This window comes from Aquila chrysaetos, chromosome 21 (genome assembly GCF_900496995.4).
Source record: "Aquila chrysaetos chrysaetos chromosome 21, bAquChr1.4, whole genome shotgun sequence".
Lineage (NCBI taxonomy): Eukaryota > Metazoa > Chordata > Aves > Accipitriformes > Accipitridae > Aquila > Aquila chrysaetos.
Window position 1 is genome coordinate 11,350,661 of NC_044024.1, and position 12,956 is coordinate 11,363,616.

At 61.0% G+C, this 12,956-nt stretch overlaps 2 protein-coding genes across 5 annotated transcripts; both read right to left on the minus strand.

The window, feature by feature from the left end:
* Positions 1-3,511: 3,511 nt before the first annotated feature.
* LOC115333811 (sestrin-3-like) lies at positions 3,512-11,062 on the minus strand. Of its 4 annotated transcripts, none has more exons than XM_029997283.2 (9): positions 10,909-11,062; positions 7,915-8,118; positions 7,517-7,699; positions 7,178-7,414; positions 6,968-7,079; positions 6,603-6,706; positions 5,975-6,165; positions 5,510-5,654; positions 3,512-4,965 (listed from the first exon to the last, which is right to left on the minus strand). In XM_029997283.2, the coding sequence occupies exons 1-9, from the start codon at positions 10,972-10,974 to the stop codon at positions 4,876-4,878; spliced, it is 1,332 nt and encodes a 443-aa protein (XP_029853143.1). In that variant the 5' UTR covers positions 10,975-11,062; the 3' UTR covers positions 3,512-4,875. The 4 variants fall into 4 exon arrangements, with proteins under 4 accessions (XP_029853143.1, XP_029853142.1, XP_029853141.1 ...); XM_029997282.2 differs by having other exon boundaries at positions 6,588-6,706; XM_029997281.2 differs by having other exon boundaries at positions 6,603-6,724.
* A 166-nt stretch (positions 11,063-11,228) lies between these two features.
* C21HXorf65 (chromosome 21 CXorf65 homolog) lies at positions 11,229-12,934 on the minus strand. Its single transcript, XM_041119192.1, has 4 exons — positions 12,892-12,934; positions 12,512-12,712; positions 12,201-12,344; positions 11,229-12,097 (listed from the first exon to the last, which is right to left on the minus strand). The coding sequence occupies exons 1-4, from the start codon at positions 12,932-12,934 to the stop codon at positions 11,229-11,231; spliced, it is 1,257 nt and encodes a 418-aa protein (XP_040975126.1).
* Between the last annotated feature and the right edge of the window lie 22 nt (positions 12,935-12,956).

Sequence of the window (12,956 nt, forward strand, 5' to 3'; positions counted from 1 at the left end):
GGCAAGTAGGAATGCAGATACAGCCTGAGTCAGTGAAGCAGCTTGTGAGGAACGTGGTGGAGCCCTTGAATCAAAACAGTGTGTTGTTCCAGCAGGTCTGCCTTCTCACAGCTGGGATGATGCTGGAAAATGTGCTGTCCCCCTCTGCCCTGGGGGTGCTCCATGCACCACAGCTCAGGAGAGATCTTACAGAAGACAAGACTTGTTCAGAGCCTTGGTCAGGTTGCTTTGGCATGGAGGCAGGTAAGGAGATCAAAGAGAAACGGGGAAGGAGTGTAGAGCATAGATTCCACTGGCCTGGTTAGACACATGGAGAGCAAGTGGGGGATGTTTTTAAAAATGCTGAGGAGAAAGTCTCATTCATGAAATTCCACAGTATGTGTACAGCCAGAAAATGTGCGTTCAAAGCCTTGGATACTCAATATTCAGTAATACCTGATAAAGAATACTACTGAAAAATAATAGTGCTAAAATGGTTAATGCAAGTAACTCTGGAAAGGATCTTAAGGCTCCTGCTTCAAGATTTAAGCCAATCCCCAAAAATGGGGGATTAGGAGGAGATCCTTAGGGGAACTGTCTGTTCCTTGGGCACTTCTTAGGGCTTCCTGCAAGCACATAATTGTAGGTGCTGTTGGAGAAACAAAATGCTGAGGGTAGGTTTTGCAATTTTTGGTTGGATCAGGGTGGACACGTTCAAAACTTGACATAGAACAGGGGACCATGCATTCCCCCCAGTAGCTGTTAACACTTTTTATGCTGATTTGAGCATTGGCCTGTGACACTTAAGCATTGCCAAGGAGAGCAAAGCACCAAATAGATGCCAGGCTGGGGCCTGGATGCCTTGGCTCAGGGTCACTTTTGATGCGTGTGACACCATCTGCAGTAGTCACCAAGAGTCCTGCTGTGTTCTCTCCTAACAGTCACATGGGTTCAGTGCACCTTGTTTGCAGTAGATCAGCCTTTCTTGCAGCATTAGAGACCTTGTAGGTCTCTGGAGTTGTCACCATAAGCATTTTGGCCTATGGAGTAGTTACCTGCAGAGCAGCAGTACCTGAAGCCAGCGCAAAAACTTCACCAGCTTTTCTGCTCATCTTAGTTTCTGGCCAGAGACCTGCTTTGCCCCAGATGCTTGCTGGTTGATGAACGCTTCTCCTGTGTCACCAGTGATGGAACCATGTGTGAAAGCACAGCGGGGAGGTCTGTTGCCCTACTTCACGTGTCTTTTGTGGTGGAGTAGCTTGTGTGTGGGGAAGGCAAGCTGGAGAATGGGGAGATAGTGGGGTGCACGCTGCCTGCTCCAGGGCTGTCCTGGCAGGACAGTCTATCCCCAGCTCCCATGTACTATTTTTTCCCCCTCCACCACTGTTGTAAGACCAGCAGCCATAGGGCTGGCTTTTAATTGGTGCATTGTAGGAGATGTGACGGTAACCACCATTCCTCCCCCACGCAGCTTAGGGATGGCTTGGCTGTTACAAAAGCAGTCCTGGCTGTGCCTGCCAGCACGCCTTTCTGCTACAGGCTGTTGCAGGAAACTCAGTGACTGCTTTGGACATGTGCTTGCATCCACCCCTCAGTAATTCCAGGTAAGGTCACAGTGGCCTGGCTCCCACGTGGGTATGCTGGACATCCTGGAGGGTTCCTGCAGAGGAGAGGTACCCTGGGCTCTGGCAGCTCTCCTTCTTCCAGGCACAGAGCAATAGAGAGGAATATCCTAGTCTGAGCAGATGAAGGGTGCAGGGGGCACCAGGGCAGGGTCCCAAGCATTGAAGTTGCCAGACTCGTGGTGTGCCATGTGGCTTAGAGCCATCTGCTTACCTTGAATGGTGTAGTGCCTGCACTGCCCTTCCCAGGAAGCCTTAACACCTGGGCCTCAGTGAGTGCAACAGCTTCACAGCCTGGCCGGGCAGAGGAGGGGGAGCAGGGAAGGTTGGTAACATGAAGGACCAGCTCACGGGTTTCAAAAGCTAAGCTGTAGTTACTAGTGTGGGTGTAGAACTGCCCTGAAGTGTCTGGTCAACAAGATCCTTTACAGGCTTCTCCAGTGACACAATCCCCCATACTTGAGTTACCTGCTACAAGACCTACTTGGGACGTGATAGTAACTTTGCTGGCTCTGCAGGGATGGGAGTAGATGGTTGCTTCATTTCTTGCTTTCTAGCTCTGAGATCACGTTGGGATGTTTTCTTCTTGTTGGGGAGCTGAGGCTGGCAGTCTCCTCTGGCCTTGCCAGCAGCTGTGCTCGTTTCTGGTCAGGGTTGACAGCCCATGGAGCCCTTCATCTTGCTGCTGTGACTGGTGCTCGTTCTGTGAGCCGGAGCAAGCGGCAGCTGTCCCAGCTCCTGTAAGGCCAGCTCTTTGTGCGCAAACGGAGAGAGATGGGGGGCAAAAGGGAACCTGCTTTGCAGCTCCTGGGGACGGGCAGCCCTTCACCCCCAGCCAGCGCCATGCTGTCGCTGCCATCTCCCTTCTCTCTCCCCAGCAGTGCAGGGTGATGGTGGGTGGTGAGGATGCTGCTGCTGGCAGTGTGCTGGGAGCCAGCCCCAGGCCGCGCAGAGCTGTGGTGTGCTGCTTGCTTCCGGGGCAGCGCGCCCTGCGGAGGACGGCCCGCTGCCGCTCATCCCAGCCCTGTAGGGGACAGAGCTGCTTTCACAGGAGCAGGGGAAAAGGCTGGCAAAACGGCTGGCAGGCAGGCAGGCTGCTACAGTTAATCGGAGCGCTATTCCTGACAGTGAGCAGGACACCCAGCTGCCCCCATCTGTGCCCAGCCCTCATTGGGGCTAAATGATGGTACAGCAGTGCCTGTCCCAGTACTGTCAAGCCAAGCCTAGTGGCACCTGTCCCAGCACCAGTCATCCTGGCACTGGTGCCATTGTCTTGGCACCGTATTTACTCAGCCAGTACTGCCCAGCACCAGTTGTCCTGTGATTTTACTGCCTGGGCACCAGCTTGGCCCAGTAAAAGCTGGTCCAGCCCCAGCACAGGTTCCTCCAGCCCATGCTGCAGGGAGGGCACCTGCAGTGTGGCTGGGGAAAGAGCTGGTCCTGGTTTCTGGCCTTGCTCACCGAGCACCTGCTTGTGAGTGCAAGCAAAATGCTTCTTCCTCAGCTGCAGAAGCAGCACCCACACCTCACCCTCCCGTGGCCAGGTACCTGGCAGGGGAGAAGCCAGCTCCTTCCTCTGGCACCCTCCTACTTGCCAGAGCACTGCAGGCCCTTGAAAACCTTCCCTCTTTTCCTGTTGAACATGCAACGCTGCAGGAGTTGTTCATCTGAGCATGGGAAGAGGACATAGCTGAGCTGAACAGGACGGGTCTAGCCCCATTGAACAGCTGCTGGCCCTGGACCAGAGCTGTCAGCACAGGACCCCATCGTGGCTGGGAACATTGGAGTTCCTGGAGCTGGAGCCATCTCGGGGCTGCAGTCAGCCAGGCACTGCTGTCCTGCCTTCAGAGCAGCAGTCTAAGTTTTGATCCCCTTTCCAACATCTGGCAGAAATAAAGCACACATCCATGTCAAACATAATATATTTATAGCAAAAATAGGCTTTTTCTGTAGCTTCCATACACAAGGTTTTCTCCCTGTACATTTATGCAGTAAACAGGTCGACTGAAGCAGCGTGCGCTGGGCTGACTCGACAGCTGCCTTTGCTTCAGGCTCCCACTTATCACAGGTGGCCTCATTCCCCTTTCATGGCTGCTCTCCAGAGCCTGCACTGGATCCCTCATACCTCCCCAGCCAGGGGCTGCAGCACAGGCAGGGAGCAGCCCTGGGACAGGGGGGAGCAGTGGCGCATGCTCCTGCCCATGGGGCAGAGGGCAAGGCTGGTGTATGGGCTGCCTCTGCTCAAACAGGGACAGCCCAGGGAGTCCCCCCAGTCCAGGTTCAAGGACAAGCTTCCTGTAGCTCACCTGTGCTGACCGCAAGCTCCTCCACCATGCTGTTAAGCAGCAAGTGACTGGCCCTCTCATGGTGGTAAGAAAATACAAGCCACATTAAGTCAGAAAGCCTTCCTTGTTCCTCCTGCCCCTCTGCTGATGGGAGGCAGAGGAGGGGCTTTGGAGCAAGCTCCCCGAGGACTGCCCAAAGTCCTCTGCAGAAATCTCCAGAGCCTGAACACTGTCACAGACCTTCTCACCCCGCTGTCAGAGAAGGCGGAGCCCTAGGGCACCCTGCCAGCAAGAGCTTCACAGTTTGGACTTCACCTCGGTCATCACTTATCCATCCCAGAGGGGTTTGGCACATAGACCTAAAGGGCAGGACACGTAGGCAGAAAGGGCATCCCCTTCCCATCCCAGGCTGGGGAAGGGTCCTCACTTGGAGCCAGCACTCCTCCCTGCCTGACCATGCAACTCGGGATGCTGCAACGCACCTGCAAGCTGCCTGTGCTGTTCCCAAGTGAGATGCATCACCCCAACGAGGCCAGACACCGAAGAGTGGCTTGCAAGCAGGGCAGCCACTGCAGCACAGGGAAGGAAGCCAGCTCGCCCCTCTGCCCTCGTTGCGGTGGCCGAGGCTCCCGCAGTGTCTGGGCAAGGAGCTTCTGCTTGTGGGGGAACATCCCTCTAAACTGGCCCCAGTCCTGTCCCACCTCCCTCTCCCCCCATGTCTTTGGCAGTCCTCCTTGGACATGTTCAAGTCTCCAGCATCACACCGACATCTCAGCAGCACGGACTTGCCTCACAGTTTGGTAATTGCACGTAATGGGGCCACTCAGCCAGCCCCACAAAGTGGGGGAAAAAAAAAAAAACAAAACCCAAGACAGTCAAGTAAACTAAATTGAGTAATCCCTCGCCATCCGTCCCAGCATGACGGGTCATGCACAAGTCCAGGGAGAGAAGATGCTGCCTGGCCCTGCCGCAGCGCAGCTCCTCACCATTTAGGAGATCATGTACTGGGTGATGGCCTGCAATGCGTACAGCAGCTCTGCCTGCATTCGGGCTTCCAGGATGAGCAGGTTCACATGGACCTAAGGGAGAAGCAAGAGAGGTTCATGCAGCCACAGTGTGCTGCGGGCAGTGGTGCAAGCAAGCACCGACCCAGGCTAGTGAGTCTTTTGGCATGGGACAAAATGCCACCAATTTTTCCAGCACAGGCAGCTGCCCTTTCCCCCTTCTCCCAGTCCTGCAGGCTGTGGCGGCCTCCCAGAGCCCAGCACACTTGGCATCAGCATGCCGGGCTGGTGCTGGCACGGTCCCTGCCGCCTACAGCAGCCGCTCCAGCGAGTTACAGCTGGAGCGAGGGCTCACCTAGAGGCATTCACCGATGGGGTAACGGCCTTGGAGATCCCCATGCTGCCAGTGGCCTCTGTGCACATCACACTACAGGCAGCCCCATGCCACGCTAAGCCCAACTCCTTACAAACAGCCAGTGTCCATTTCCCCCCCACCTGCCTTGGACTGGTTTGGTGGCTCAGAGGTTTCCTGTATACCCCCCGAAGCACCCCAGCCTGCAGCCCCTGCTTGCTCACAGCCCCACTGCAGCTGGTCAGAGCCAGGGGCTGGCTGTCCCACCTTTTCACTGTGCTTGAACTGCTTCCAGAACCTGTCAAACATTTCTGAGTTTGTCTTCTCTGGGTAGCAGGTTACAGTTTTAATGTAAACTTTGAGCATTCGCTCCAGGAGCTGATTCACTTCTGCATAGTCGTAGTCATCGTACCTGCAAGGGAGCACAGGGGCAAGTCACAGCCAGCACCGTGTCCCTATGGAGCAACTCGTCTGTAGTCTGCCTGGGGCACAGCACAGCTGCCGGGCAGGGGGACACACAGCAGCAGCCACCAGGCACTGAAGCCCTGTCCCCAAAGCACCCTGCCCTGGCCAGAGAAGCTGAGCACCTCTTCCCTGCCTGGCCCAACAACCAGGCAGGCGACTCACTTGCCTCTTTTCCAAGCCCATCTGCAAGACAGCCTGAGTGCCCTACCCTCCTCCTGCCTGGGTCAGCTCAGTTTTCTCCCTGGACCATGAGATTGGTTTCCCTACCTAATGCCAAACATGCAGTGGATGTAGTTCCAGATGCCCCGCTTGAAGACAGAGGGTTCACAGCCCTGCCGCTTGGCCATGGCACTGCTTTGCAGACCATCAACCATCCGAAACTTCTCATCCAGGAGATGCCCAATGTCAGAGTAGAGCCGGTTGACCAACGAGAAGCCATGGTCTTCCCAGGAGTAATCCTGTTGAGCACAGCAAGAGGCTTTCACAACCACAAAAAGGAACCTGGGGAATATTCCCAGGATGAAGGGCTGGAGACCTTGGGACGCAGCAGAATTCAATAGGTTTGCTCTGGGGGCAGCTCTGCTACAAACTACATCCCTCATCAGGCAGCTTTTGACCCTTGCCTTCATGAAGAATGTGAAGAAATCAGCAGCCCTTGGGGACAGAAGTCAGTGGTCACCTCCCTCTCCCCAACCCTAGTGGGGCAGGTTCCCCCTCAAGAGCTGAACTTCCCCGCTCAGGTATTTTGCAAAAGCAGCTGCACCAGATCCGGGCTGCATGGGCACCCCCGCAACCATCTGCTCCCCACCAGGAGTGGAGCGGAGCGGAGAGGAGAGGCGGCAGCCCAGGCTGCCACCTGCCGAGAGAGCAGGAACCTCACCTGGACTCTGAATACCTGCGTCTGATCGTCGTCACGCCGGGCAAAGTCCTGGTATCCAAAGTCAGGGTCCTGCATGTAGCATGCAAGATTGGTGGCACCGGTGACTTCCCCATCAGTATCTGCAAGAGGGGAGAGCCCTGCAGACAGGTCAGAGCAATGCTCAGCTGCCCTATTCCCAGCTGCAGCAGGCGTTGAAAGCCGGGCTTTGCTGGGCCTCTTTGGGAAGCGCCACTGCCTTCCTCCCCTGCCACCAGCATCCCAGGAGCCCATCTCCAAACCGTACATCACAGAAAATACAAGTATAGACATGGGGGAGCAAGACCCAGATATGCCACATGAACTCCCATCCTGCATGCCCACCTCTGCTCCCTGCCCCTCACCTTCCTCTCGGTCCTGCTGCAGCAGTCTCGTCTCCTCCCTGCCCTCGGTCTCCACGTGTATCCGCTGCATGCGTTCCCGGAGGGAATCCAGCTCCATGCAGGAGTCCAGAGACTGCACAGACACAGGCTCAGGGGTGAGGGCAGTGCTCCTGGCCGCGCCCCCGTCCCCCCATGGACCCACCCTCGGGGGACCCACCCTCGGGGGCTCACCCGCTTGCGGTTGATGCGCAGCAGCTCCTGGCTGCAGCCGTTGCCAGTGGTGACTTCGCAGAAGCACTGGTTTCCAGGTGACAAGGGCTTCAGTGAGCCTCGGCCCCCCAGGCCGTCATCCTGCTCGCAGCCACAGCCGAAGACAAAGCTGGCGAGTGCGTGGCAGTGTGCCAGGAGGACAACGGCATGCACCAGCTCCGCCAGCGACCAGCTCCACTCGCTGATTTTCAGCAGCTTCTGCAGGACACAGATAGACCAGCGATGTGACATGGTCAGGGTGCCAGCACCCCCTGGGGATGCTGCTGTCCCCATCGCCGCCCTGGTCATTGGCTGATATACCTCAATGTGCTCCTTGGTGATGAGCCATGGTCGGTGTGCCAGGATCTTGTTGATCTCATTAAGGTTGCGGAGTTTGGGGGGGATGAAGTCGAGGCCGCGCAGCCACTGGGGATCACCCCCTGCCCGCAGGAACTGCAGCACGTGCAGATTCACCAGGTACCGACACTGGTGCCGGGCAGCTGCCTGCAAGAGCACCACGTCAGCATCCCCGCACTGTGCTGGCGGGACAGCCGTCCCAGGACCCCGAGCCCACCTCTCCACCCAACCTCCAGGACATCATGATTTTGGCCTCTGCAGAGAAGCCTGTGGCACAGGCTGTCTGGTGGAGGGAGAGCAGGGAGCCTCACAGGGCTAAGCAGAGCACCCCGTCCCCTCCGGCAGCTCCCAGCAGGGCTCACCATGATGGCAATGTAGTGCCGGCAGTCGAAGGGCAGCGGGCCGTCCATGTGCATCAGGTAGTGCTGCGTCTTGAGGAAGCTGTCGAGGTACTGCGGGTGGTAGCCCATCTGCTGGGTCACCGCCTCCAGCCGCCCCCGGCTCGCCAGCACCTTCACAAAGAGGAAGTGGGGGCGCTCAGGGTCGCTGCTGGACATCTTCACTACCTGTGGGGAACACCGTCTGCTTAGCTCTCCCTGGAGCAGCCCTCACTGCAGCAGCCCACCCCAGCCAAGCCCAGGCTCTGCGAGCAGCTGGGATCCCCTCTCCTGGCTTGGTGCTCCCAGAGGGACACCAACAGGTCAGAAGCCACTGGAGAGAGCTTGTGCTCGGGTCAGGGAGCTAGGCAGAGCGCTGCTCGGTGGGGTCACTGCTAGTGGGAGGACAGGCTGCAAGAAGCACAGGTTGGTCTCTGCCTGGGAGATGGCATTGCCTGGTGAGCGGCACTAAAGGGCAAACTACGAGTGATGTTTCCTTGCAGCCTTAGAGGCAAACGCAAGGCTGGAGCAGGAGAAACATGACAGATGAAATACCTCCCAGAACAGAGCAGTCCATCAGCTTTACCACCAAGCCCTCCTGCCCAGCACTAGGACGGGGGTAGACCTGTGGAGCCAGCTGAGCGGCTCCCAGGCTCCTGCCCCGGCAAGCCAAGGGGCAAGCGGTGTCCTAGCACCCACCATGCAGTTGGGAGCACACAGAGGGAGACAGCGTGGGTGCAGGTCCCACAGCACATGGGTGCATGGCACAGCTGGCTCTGGGTGCATCCACCAGTGAAACACAGATAGGCAACTTGGCTAGGGGGTCCATACACCCCCAGCAGTGCCCACCCCAGCCCTGCACTGGTGCCCCAGCTGAGCACAGCCCCGAGCCACACCATCCCAGTCTCTCCTGAGAGGGTGGTGGGAGCAGAGGGCAGGGATGGACAAAAGGTGCCTGGGCAGCTGCTGCGCCCCACCCGACAGCGGGGTCTGCACCCGCAGCCTGCCTGCGCCAAGGCACAGGTGCAACAGGCGCTAACCTTCTCACACAGAAAGTCACAGCTCCCACTTGCGCGTGGGAGCCCAGGCAGCACCCTCAGGCGCAGAGGGTGCACCTCTCATCCCGGGCTTGAACCAAAATCTTCCCTGGGAGCAATTAGCCCTGCTGACACCACCATCATCTTCCCCCCACCTGTCTCTCCAGTGCAGTCACTCGAAGGCTGGTGACCAGCGCACAGCGACCACAGTGGCATGGCAGAAAACCAGGAGCACTTCTGCAAACCAGCAAAAACGTGGGGCATGGAGCAGAGCACCCCGAGGTGAGGGGAGGCAGAGCAGGGCTGAGCCATGCAGCAGCACAGAGCAGTCGCACCCGCAGAGGCAGTGCAGGAAGCAGCTCTGGCTATTTTCTACCATCCTGCACTTCTGACAAACACACCATTGCTCAGTTGTCAAAGAGATTTACTTGATGCCATTTGGAGCTTCCTCTTCACTTCCTCTGGCCAAAGGGGTCCAAAAAAACCCAAAACTCAAATTAAAATGGGGAGGGATGAAGAGCACCAGCTTCTCTGTCCCACGGGATAAGGTGCAAACCAGAACTGACCTGCAAAAGTCCCCGACAACGTCCCTCTGCTCGGGGAAATGAGTTGCCCTGAGGACACCCACAGGGTTAAAGCCACTGGTCTTCTCCTGGTGGGCAGAGCTGGAGGAGCCGGCAGCCTTTTCGCTCCCACCAGGGGAAGGTGGTCCCCAGCTCAGCCTCCGGGGCCACCAGCTCTCCTCACTCTGCTTGTCCAGGTGATGATGGAGCAAGGGACCATGCAGACATGGGTTGGAAAGGGAAGATGAAGGAAGGTGCAGGGCAGCCCGCCACCTCAGCCCTCGTCCCCCAGCTGGGCTTTCCTGCCTGCTCTCCATGGCACCAGCTCAGCCCAAGGTCTCTCCTCTGGCACCACCAGCCACGTCCCCCCGCAGCCTTGCCTCCCCAGCCTCTCGCATTGCCCCCAGCGCCCCCTTCCTCACTCTCCCCTGCCATAACCCCCCTCCTCCTCCTCCCCCTCCCCTGCACCCACTCGCAGCCCTGGGCAGTGGGAGCATCGCCTGCCTGCCTCCCTCCCCGGGGCGGCTTTCGTGGGTCCAAGCCCCCTGAACCCCAATAGGCACCCTGACCCCATACCCACCGCCAGGCTCACCCCCTCCCTGCCCGGGCAGGTGCTGCCGGGGGAACGATGCCCCGGTGCTGCCCGGCCAGCCAATCGCCGGGCAGCAGTTTGCATGTAAAACAGGCAGGAGGATGGAGGAGCCCAGCTGGTCCTGTGCCCCGCGACCAGGAGCAAGCCCGGGCAGGGCCGGGAGCCGCGGGAGAGGGGCCGGGAGACCCCCGCCTCGCCCCCCGCCCGGCCGGGCAAGACTCCGCAGCGTGAACACCGCCACCCCCCGGGGCTCCATCCCTCCGCGAGGTGAGACCGCGGCTCCGCCGGTACCGGTGGCTCCGCCGGTGATGCTCGCTGGGGACGCGACCGCGGCGGGCACCTCTCGCCCGGCCCCCCGCCCCGGTTCTCGAGGGGACGGGGGAAGTGCTAGTGCCCGCGGCAGGGATCCCCACAGCGGTGCCGGGCCCGGTGCCGGCGGCCGGTAACCGGGGCCCCATTGTGCGGGCGGCGGCGGCAGCGCCCCCGGTGCGCGGCGCGGGCAGTGCAGGCGGAGAGAGAAAAACAAGTTTGATTGGCAGTGATGGAGGCACGGCGCCTCCCGCATCCTGCACAAAGGGGACGGGGACGGCGCCGCCGCACCGGCACCGGTACCGGTACCGGGCCGCCGGCCACCGCATCGGGAGAGCGCGGCCACGCCGGGCCCGCGCGCGGGCGGCGGGAACGCCTTAGCCTGCTGGTGCCGCAGCCGGCCCGGGCCGGTGGGCGGCGAGCAGGGCCGAGCCCGGTGCACCGGTACGGGCTCCGGTGGCGGCGGAGCGGGACCTACCTGGCCCGGCAGCCGCTGGCACCGGCTTCCTCGGGGGTGCTCCACGCTCTGGGGACACACGATCATGGTGGCCGTGCCGAAGTGAGCGATAGTACGGTGACCGGCGAGGTCCGCCTGCAGTCCGAACGCCGGCAGAGCGCTGAGAGGGCACCGCGCAGCGAGAGCCGCCGGGGGGCGTACACGGCCTCGCCGCAATCACCGCCGCGAGGGGGCGAGGCCGCTGGCGCCGCGCCCCCTAATCGGCCGCGAGGGGCGGAAGCCCGGTGCACCACGTGGGCAGGGGTGGAAAGTTACCCGTCCGTCAAGCGCGGAGGCCCCGCCTACCCCGGCAGGGGGCGGGGCCGGATCTGCCCGCCGCTGGGGGGCGCTGCGGCGCCGGGCGGAAGGCCTGTCCCGGACGGGCCATGCCCGTCCCCGGTGGCGGCCGTAGCCCCGGGAAGCGGGTGGCGGGGACGGCCCCAGTCTTTACAGAGCCTCAGTGCTGCCTGTCCTGCTGGCCCGGCCCCGGCCGCGCTCCGGAGGGTGAAGCTGCCTTGCGCCGGGTCCCCTCCATCCTCGCTCTGCCTGGGCCTTCCCCTGCGTGGAGAGGCATGGCGCTGGGAGCGGGGGGGGGGGGCGTGGGGACAACGGGGCATGAGGATGTGGTCACGGGGATGGTGGGGCAGGGGGACGGAGCTTGAGGGTGGTGGAGGACAGGGCAGCGCGGCACGAGGGTGACAGGCCGTGGGGACAGGGAGGCAGGCCGTAAGGGTGATGATGTGGGGACAGTGGGCGCAGGGACCGGGCAGCTCCTGCCGCGAGCCATGTGCCCACAAGGTGCTGGAGGCTGCAGGGATGGGAAGGTCCCTGGGCAGGGCTGGCCTGTGGCCGACAGTGTCCCCCCATCCCCAGGGCAGAGGTGGCCTTGGTGAAGTTGGGCAAGGCCACACTGGCTGCCCTGGGGACCACTGGCAGCCCCTTACCGCTCCTTGGCCTCGCGCCGTGGAGGGCAGTGCCTCCATGTCAGGCGTCCTCCTCTCCTCCAGCATCTCCGCGGCACTGGTCTGGTAGCCCCCAGCCCCAGCGCCAGGCCCCCACGCCTGTGCCCGCCCACCTGGCTGCTCCCCATCCCCTCGCCCACCTGTCAGTGCTGGGCTGGGATGCTCCAGGAGGAGTGTGAAGGACCAGCATGTGTGCTCCTCCTCAGTCCCTGTGGGATGGCCCTGCTGTCACTCCTGCCCGCTGCGCCCCACCACCCTGTGCACTGCTGGGACCCCCAGGGACTGGGGGGCTCCACTTGCCTGGACATCTACCAGGTGCCCCGAACTCCACCCTGCACATATAGTAGGTGCCACATGCCTGGAGGAACTCGCTGGCCCTTTCGCTCAGGCTGGTCACCTGGAAGAGCAGCTTGGGGATGCCCAGCTTGTCACACAGGTGGATGATGTTTGGAAAAGCTGGGGTGGGGTAAGGGCTGCTGGCATAGTGAGCTGGGGACCCCCCCCACCTCACCACTCCGCCCACACCACGGGGAGCCTGCGCGGCATCCCCCTGGAGGTGAGACGAAGTGCCAGTGCTGCTGCCAAGGAGTGGGGGGAGCTGCAGCCCCGCAGCCAGGGCTCACCAGTGTCGGGGACCCCCACCATCCTCCTTACGTAGGAGACCAGCTGCAGGACGGTGCAGCTGGCGTTGGCTGGAAGGCTCTGGTCATCTGCAGGGAGAGCAGCGGTGGCTGAGTGCAGCAGGTGGCCCTGGCAGCTTGATGTGGATGAATGTGCCACTACCGTGAGCCCGGGACCAGGGGCTGGGACGGTGGGGCTGGACCCTGCCCCACAGCATTGGTGAGGTCAGAGGTGAGTGGGGTGCGGGGCTTTGCTGGTGCCTCCCCCAGACCCTGCAGGGTGAGCCCAGGTGACCCCCCAGCACAGCAGAGCTTTATTGCAGTGGGAAACCCGGGGCGCAGGCAAAGGGGTGGCGAGGCCCCAGGGGGACAGCTGGGCTCACCTGGTGCCCTGGGGGCTGCAGCCCTCGGGGCCGGGGGCGACATAGTGGCTTGGTGTGCGAGCCAG

Coding starts and splice junctions, on each gene's coding strand:
- LOC115333811 (XM_029997280.2), bottom strand. CDS start 10,974: ATGATCGTGTGTCCCCAGAGCGTGGAGCACCCCCGAGGAAGCCGGTGC. Junction 8,119..10,908: donor GCCAGCGGCTGCCGGGCCAG/GTAGGTCCCGCT, acceptor TGTTCCCCACAG/GTAGTGAAGATGTCCAGCAG. Junction 7,700..7,914: donor GGCACTACATTGCCATCATG/GTGAGCCCTGCT, acceptor GTGCTCTTGCAG/GCAGCTGCCCGGCACCAGTG.
- C21HXorf65 (XM_041119192.1), bottom strand. CDS start 12,934: ATGTCGCCCCCGGCCCCGAGGGCTGCAGCCCCCAGGGCACCAG. Junction 12,345..12,511: donor GGTGGGGGTCCCCGACACTG/GTGAGCCCTGGC, acceptor ACCCCACCCCAG/CTTTTCCAAACATCATCCAC. Junction 12,098..12,200: donor GGTGGAGTTCGGGGCACCTG/GTAGATGTCCAG, acceptor GCCATCCCACAG/GGACTGAGGAGGAGCACACA.